Source organism: Oncorhynchus keta, unplaced genomic scaffold (genome assembly GCF_023373465.1).
Source record: "Oncorhynchus keta strain PuntledgeMale-10-30-2019 unplaced genomic scaffold, Oket_V2 Un_contig_17543_pilon_pilon, whole genome shotgun sequence".
NCBI classification, from domain to species: domain Eukaryota; kingdom Metazoa; phylum Chordata; class Actinopteri; order Salmoniformes; family Salmonidae; genus Oncorhynchus; species Oncorhynchus keta.
Window position 1 is genome coordinate 45,001 of NW_026280479.1, and position 8,570 is coordinate 53,570.

Here is an 8,570-nt window from a genome sequence, read left to right on the forward strand (position 1 = left end):
AAGACCGCACACAACGACTGGGACACAGCCACGACTTCGTAAGTGTGTGTGAGAGAGGAAAACAGAGAGAGAAACAGAGCGAGAGAGAGAGAGAAAGGGGGAGAGAGGGGGACAGAGAGAGGGAGAGAGAGAGAGACAAACAAAGAGAGAGAGAGACAAAGAGAGAGAGAGCGAGTAAGACAGAGAGAGAGAGAGAGAGAGAGAGAGAGAGGGAGGGACAGAGAAAGAGAGAGAGGGACTGAGAGAGAGAGGGACAAAGAGAGAGAGAGTGAGACGGGAAGTGTGTGTGTAGATTACATTTGTAATTATGTATCTAAGACTTTCTCTCTCTCTCTCTCTCTCTCTCTCTCTCTCTCTCTCTCTCTCTCTCTCTCTCTCTCTCTCAGGAGGAGATCAAGAACCACATGTTCTTCTCCCCCATCAACTGGGATGACCTGACCGCTAAGAAGCTCACCCCCCCTTTCAATCCAAACGTGGTACGTTCCCTTCAATAGCACAACATACAGGACACGTTCCAGTACATTCCCTTCAATAGTTTGTTGTTTAATCACAGTTATTGAACCTCTCTCTCTCTCCAGACTGGCCCTAACGACCTTCGCCACTTTGACACGGAGTTCACAGACGAACCCGTCCCCTCATCCATTGGCTGTTCCCCTGACTCCTCCCTCATCACTGCCAGCATCAAGGAGGCAGCCGAGGCCTTCCTAGGGTTCAGCTACGCTCCTTCAATGGACTCATACCTGTAGGCCAGAACCCTAGAGGGCATCCTATAGAGACTCATGATAGACCAGAACCCTAGAGGGCATCCTATAGACTCATGATAGACCAGAACCCTAGAGGGCATCCTATAGAGACTCATGATAGACCAGGGCCCTAGAGGGCATCCTATAGACTCATGATAGACCAGAACCCTAGAGGGCATCCTATAGACTCATGATAGACCAGAACCCTAGAGGGCATCCTATAGACTCATGATAGACCAGAACCCTAGAGGGCATCCTATAGACTCATGATAGACCAGAACCCTAGAGGGCATCCTATAGAGACTCATGATAGACCAGAACCCTAGAGGGCATCCTATAGACTCATGATAGACCAGAACCCTAGAGGGCATCCTATAGAGACTCATGATAGACCAGGGCCCTAGAGGGCATCCTATAGACTCATGATAGACCAGAACGATAGACTCCTATAGACTCATGATAGACCAGAACCATAGACTCCTATAGACTCATGATAGACCAGAACCATAGACTCCTATAGACTCATGATAGACCAGAACCATAGACTCCTATAGACTCCCATTGACTGCTATAGACTCCTGGCTATAAACCTCCATGAATTATTACCTATGGGACACATCATAGACATTCCTAAGAATTGACTAACTAGGACGGACTCCCCATGTCAGGGAGGTACACACCTGTAGTCCCCCCCGTCCCTCCGTCAGACTCACTACACACAACCTCTTCCCTCTCCATGATGGACTTGTATCCCCCTCAGACCCCACCCAAATCCTAACCCAGAGTGGAGGTTATTTTACACATGTCTCGCTGAAACGTCTCGTTCTGTTGTCTCTTCACGTCGACTGAAACGGGACTTAGAGGATGATTCATTTATTCATTTAATGATGATTGGTTGATTGATTGATTGTGGTGAGGAAGAAAGCGAAGCTGCTAGTATCTACGGTTCTGTATCTAAGTTCTGTTTTAAAGAACCTGGACCGATACAAAGAGGACATGGATCGCATCCCAAATGGCACCCTATTTGCCATATATAGTGCACTACTTTTGCCCAGGGCTCTGTCACTTTGGGATACAGATGTGATGGACAGAATGCTTTGTGGTGTTGAGATCCGTCCGGTCCCCTAGACCCTACCCCCTACACCCTACTCCCTACTCTCTACCCCCTACTCTCTACTCTCTACCCCCTACCCCCTACTCTCTACCCCCTACTCCCTACTCCCTACCCCCTACCCCCTACCCCCTACTCTCTACTCTCTACCCCCTACCCCCTACCCCCTACTCCCTACTCCCTACTCCCTACCCCCTACTCCCTACTCCCTACCCCCTACCCCCTACTCTCTACTCCCTACCCCCTACCCCCTACCCCCTACTCCCTACCCCCTACTCCCTACCCCCTACTCCCTACCCTCTACTCCCTACCCCCTACTCCCTACTCTCTACCCCCTACCCCCTACCCCCTACCCCCTACTCCCTACTCCTTACTCCTTACTCCCTACTCCCTACTCCCTACTCCCAACTCCCTACTCCCTACCCCCTACCCCCTACTCCCTACTCCCTACTCCCTACCCCCTACCCCCTACTCCCTACCCCCTACTCCCTACTCCCTACTCCCTACTCCCTACCCCCTACTCCCTACTCCCTACCCCCTACCCCCTACTCCCTACTCCCTACTCCCTACCCCCTACTCCCTACTCCCTACTCCCTACCCCCTACTCCCTACCCCCTACTCCTTACTCCCTACTTCCTACTCCCTACCCCCTACTCCCTACTCCCTACCCCCTACTCCCTACCCCCTACCCCCTACTCCCTACTCCCTACTCCCTACTCCCTACCCCCTACTCCCTACTCCCTACTCCCTACTTCCTACTCCCTAGTCTTCCCGTCTCCTCTTGATGATGTAACAATGCTCCAACGTTGTCTGAACTCAACATTCCATTTTAATATTGCTGTATGTGACGGTTAAACGCTATATTTAAGTTTGTTTGTACTTGTGGAGTCTATTTGTGTACTAGTTTTAATATATATGTAACAGGACACTAAAAGTATGTTTAAATAATGTATTTGAACTATTCATGTTAAATGTACTGTATATTGTTCTTTGATGTCACCATGTTCAGTCTGCAATAAAAGGTCTGCTGTTGTTACATCAGGAGTGGTGCCATTGGTTTTACCCTGCAGCTTAGACCAGATATTTATGGGAGAAGAAGACATTGGTCTGAAACTGGAAAAGAAAGGAAATTCACATGAGCACCACAATGCCTACTCCACCCATGCTCTACCAAGGTTTTACAGCACCACAATGCCTACTCCACCCATGCTCTACCAAGGTTTTACAGCACCACAATGCCTACTCCACCCATGCTCTACCAAGGTTTTACAGCACCACAATGCCTACTCCACCCATGCTCTACCAAGGTTTTACCAGCACCACAATGCCTACTCCACCCATGCTCTACCAAGGTTTTACCAGCACCACAATGCCTACTCCACCCATGCTCTACCAAGGTTTTACAGCACCACAATGCCTACTCCACCCATGCTCTACCAAGGTTTACCAGCACCACAATGCCTACTCCACCCATGCTCCACCAAGGTTTACCAGCACCACAATGCCTACTCCACCCATGCTCTACCAAGGTTTACCAGCACCACAATGCCTACTCCACCCATGCTCTACCAAGGTTTACCAGCACCACAATGCCTACTCCACCCATGCTCCACCAAGGTTTACCAGCACCACAATGCCTACTCCACCCATGCTCCACCAAGGTTTTACCAGCACCACAATGCCTACTCCACCCATGCTCCACCAAGGTTTTACAGCACCACAATGCCTACTCCACCCATGCTCTACCAAGGTTTACCAGCACCACAATGCCTACTCCACCCATGCTCCACCAAGGTTTACCAGCACCACAATGCCTACTCCACCCATGCTCCACCAAGGTTTACCAGCACCACAATGCCTACTCCACCCATGCTCTACCAAGGTTTTACAGCACCACAATGCCTACTCCACCCATGCTCTACCAATGTTTTACAGCACCACAATGCCTACTCCACCCATGCTCTACCAAGGTTTTACAGCACCACAATGCCTATTCCACCCATGCTCTACCAAGGTTTACCAGCACCACAATGCCTACTCCACCCATGCTCTACCAAGGTTTACCAGCACCACAATGCCTACTCCACCCATGCTCTACCAAGGTTTTACAGCACCACAATGCCTACTCCACCCATGCTCTACCAAGGTTTTACCAGCACCACAATGCCTACTCCACCCATGCTCTACCAAGGTTTTACCAGCACCACAATGCCTACTCCACCCATGCTCTACCAAGGTTTTACAGCACCACAATGCCTACTCCACCCATGCTCTACCAAGGTTTACCAGCACCACAATGCCTACTCCACCCATGCTCCACCAAGGTTTACCAGCACCACAATGCCTACTCCACCCATGCTCTACCAAGGTTTACCAGCACCACAATGCCTACTCCACCCATGCTCTACCAAGGTTTACCAGCACCACAATGCCTACTCCACCCATGCTCCACCAAGGTTTACCAGCACCACAATGCCTACTCCACCCATGCTCCACCAAGGTTTTACCAGCACCACAATGCCTACTCCACCCATGCTCCACCAAGGTTTTACAGCACCACAATGCCTACTCCACCCATGCTCTACCAAGGTTTACCAGCACCACAATGCCTACTCCACCCATGCTCCACCAAGGTTTACCAGCACCACAATGCCTACTCCACCCATGCTCCACCAAGGTTTACCAGCACCACAATGCCTACTCCACCCATGCTCTACCAAGGTTTTACAGCACCACAATGCCTACTCCACCCATGCTCTACCAATGTTTTACAGCACCACAATGCCTACTCCACCCATGCTCTACCAAGGTTTTACAGCACCACAATGCCTATTCCACCCATGCTCTACCAAGGTTTACCAGCACCACAATGCCTACTCCACCCATGCTCTACCAAGGTTTACCAGCACCACAATGCCTACTCCACCCATGCTCCACCAAGGTTTACCAGCACCAGAATGCCTACTCCACCCATGCTCTACCAAGGTTTACCAGCACCACAATGCCTACTCCACCCATGCTCTACCAAGGTTTTACAGCACCACAATGCCTACTCCACCCATGCTCTACCAAGGTTTACCAGCACCACAATGCCTACTCCACCCATGCTCTACCAAGGTTTTACAGCACCACAATGCCTACTCCACCCATGCTCTACCAAGGTTTACCAGCACCACAATGCCTACTCCACCCATGCTCCACCAAGGTTTACCAGCACCACAATGTCTACTCCACCCATGCTCTACCAAGGTTTACCAGCACCACAATGTCTACTCCACCCATGCTCTACCAAGGTTTTACAGCACCACAATGCCTACTCCACCCATGCTCTACCAAGGTTTTACAGCACCACAATGCCTACTCCACCCATGCTCTACCAAGGTTTACCAGCACCACAATGCCTACTCCACCCATGCTCCACCAAGGTTTACCAGCACCACAATGCCTACTCCACCCATGCTCTACCAAGGTTTACCAGCACCACAATGCCTACTCCACCCATGCTCTACCAAGGTTTACCAGCACCACAATGTCTACTCCACCCATGCTCTACCAAGGTTTTACAGCACCACAATGCCTACTCCACCCATGCTCTACCAAGGTTTACCAGCACCACAATGCCTACTCCACCCATGCTCTACCAAGGTTTACCAGCACCACAATGCCTACTCCACCCATGCTCTACCAAGGTTTACCAGCACCACAATGCCTACTCCACCCATGCTCTACCAAGGTTTACCAGCACCACAATGCCTACTCCACCCATGCTCTACCAAGGTTTACCAGCACCACAATGCCTACTCCACCCATGCTCCACCAAGGTTTACCAGCACCACAATGCCTACTCCACCCATGCTCCACCAAGGTTTTACCAGCACCACAATGCCTACTCCACCCATGCTCCACCAAGGTTTTACAGCACCACAATGCCTACTCCACCCATGCTCTACCAAGGTTTACCAGCACCACAATGCCTACTCCACCCATGCTCCACCAAGGTTTACCAGCACCACAATGCCTACTCCACCCATGCTCCACCAAGGTTTACCAGCACCACAATGCCTACTCCACCCATGCTCTACCAAGGTTTTACAGCACCACAATGCCTACTCCACCCATGCTCTACCAATGTTTTACAGCACCACAATGCCTACTCCACCCATGCTCTACCAAGGTTTTACAGCACCACAATGCCTATTCCACCCATGCTCTACCAAGGTTTACCAGCACCACAATGCCTACTCCACCCATGCTCTACCAAGGTTTACCAGCACCACAATGCCTACTCCACCCATGCTCCACCAAGGTTTACCAGCACCAGAATGCCTACTCCACCCATGCTCTACCAAGGTTTACCAGCACCACAATGCCTACTCCACCCATGCTCTACCAAGGTTTTACAGCACCACAATGCCTACTCCACCCATGCTCTACCAAGGTTTACCAGCACCACAATGCCTACTCCACCCATGCTCTACCAAGGTTTTACAGCACCACAATGCCTACTCCACCCATGCTCTACCAAGGTTTACCAGCACCACAATGCCTACTCCACCCATGCTCTACCAAGGTTTACCAGCACCACAATGTCTACTCCACCCATGCTCTACCAAGGTTTACCAGCACCACAATGTCTACTCCACCCATGCTCTACCAAGGTTTTACAGCACCACAATGCCTACTCCACCCATGCTCTACCAAGGTTTACCAGCACCACAATGCCTACTCCACCCATGCTCTACCAAGGTTTACCAGCACCACAATGCCTACTCCACCCATGCTCTACCAAGGTTTACCAGCACCACAATGCCTATTCCACCCATGCTCTACCAAGGTTTACCAGCACCACAATGCCTACTCCACCCATGCTCTACCAAGGTTTACCAGCACCACAATGCCTACTCCACCCATGCTCTACCAAGGTTTTACAGCACCACAATGCCTACTCCACCCATGCTCTACCAAGGTTTACCAGCACCACAATGCCTACTCCACCCATGCTCTACCAAGGTTTACCAGCACCACAATGCCTACTCCACCCATGCTCTACCAAGGTTTACAGCACCACAATGCCTACTCCACCCATGCTCTACCAAGGTTTACCAGCACCACAATGCCTACTCCACCCATGCTCCACCAAGGTTTACCAGCACCACAATGTCTACTCCACCCATGCTCTACCAAGGTTTACCAGCACCACAATGCCTACTCCATCCATGCTCTACCAAGGTTTTACAGCACCACAATGCCTACTCCACCCATGCTCTACCAAGGTTTACCAGCACCACAATGCCTACTCCACCCATGCTCTACCAAGGTTTACCAGCACCACAATGCCTACTCCACCCATGCTCTACCAAGGTTTACCAGCACCACAATGCCTACTCCACCCATGCTCTACCAAGGTTTACCAGCACCACAATGTCTACTCCACCCATGCTCTACCAAGGTTTTACAGCACCACAATGCCTACTCCACCCATGCTCTACCAAGGTTTACCAGCACCACAATGCCTACTCCACCCATGCTCTACCAAGGTTTACCAGCACCACAATGCCTACTCCACCCATGCTCTACCAAGGGTTACCAGCACCACAATGCCTACTCCACCCATGCTCTACCAAGGTTTTACAGCACCACAATGCCTACTCCACCCATGCTCTACCAAGGTTTTACAGCACCACAATGCCTACTCCACCCATGCTCTACCAAGGTTTTCCAGCACCACAATGCCTACTCCACCCATGCTCCACCAAGGTTTACCAGCACCACAATGCCTACTCCACCCATGCTCCACCAAGGTTTACCAGCACCACAATGCCTACTCCACCCATGCTCTACCAAGGTTTACCAGCACCACAATGCCTACTCCACCCATGCTCTACCAAGGTTTTACAGCACCACAATGCCTACTCCACCCATGCTCTACCAAGGTTTTACAGCACCACAATGCCTACTCCACCCATGCTCTACCAAGGTTTTCCAGCACCACAATGCCTACTCCACCCATGCTCCACCAAGGTTTACCAGCACCACAATGCCTACTCCACCCATGCTCCACCAAGGTTTACCAGCACCACAATGCCTACTCCACCCATGCTCTACCAAGGTTTTACAGCACCACAATGCCTACTCCACCCATGCTCTACCAAGGTTTTACAGCACCACAATGCCTACTCCACCCATGCTCTACCAAGGTTTTCCAGCACCACAATGCCTACTCCACCCATGCTCCACCAAGGTTTACCAGCACCACAATGCCTACTCCACCCATGCTCCACCAAGGTTTACCAGCACCACAATGCCTACTCCACCCATGCTCCACCAAGGTTTACCAGCACCACAATGCCTACTCCACCCATGCTCTACCAAGGTTTTCCAGCACAACAGCTTTGACCTACTACAGAAGCTACGTTGTAGGCAGGTTGCTTAGAATTCAAACCTTCTCAAACAGCATAATTCCTACTCCCACAGTAATGTGATTTGTACCCCATACAAGGTAATGCATTGTATTATTCCCACCCCACACTAAGACATTACCCCATTCCACTCTCTTTTCAAGCTTAGTTTTTATACAACACCATCAGGCTTGATTTGGTGAGCTGTTTTCAACTAACGTGGTGGCTGCCTGCATTTCCTTAAACCTTTATTTTAGCAATAAATATATTTAATGACATTTTGTTCAGTAGATACAGGACGTGGTGTAGGTAGAGACA

General features: G+C 50.5%; 1 protein-coding gene across 4 annotated transcripts in view; it reads left to right on the forward strand.

Annotated features, from left to right (window-relative positions):
* LOC118382187 (serine/threonine-protein kinase Sgk1) overlaps positions 1 to 2,890 on the forward strand; it is a 22,386-nt gene extending 19,496 nt beyond the window's left edge. For all 4 annotated transcript variants that reach the window (XM_052503645.1, XM_052503644.1, XM_052503646.1 and 1 more), the window contains exons 8-10: positions 1 to 38; positions 387 to 476; positions 579 to 2,890. The exon at positions 1 to 38 is cut by the window's left edge and continues 118 nt beyond it. In XM_052503645.1, the coding sequence (XP_052359605.1) occupies positions 1 to 38; positions 387 to 476; positions 579 to 746 (296 nt within the window). In that variant the 3' untranslated portion in view covers positions 747 to 2,890. The remainder of the gene's footprint in view (positions 39 to 386; positions 477 to 578) is intronic.
* The last annotated feature ends 5,680 nt before the right edge of the window (positions 2,891 to 8,570 follow it).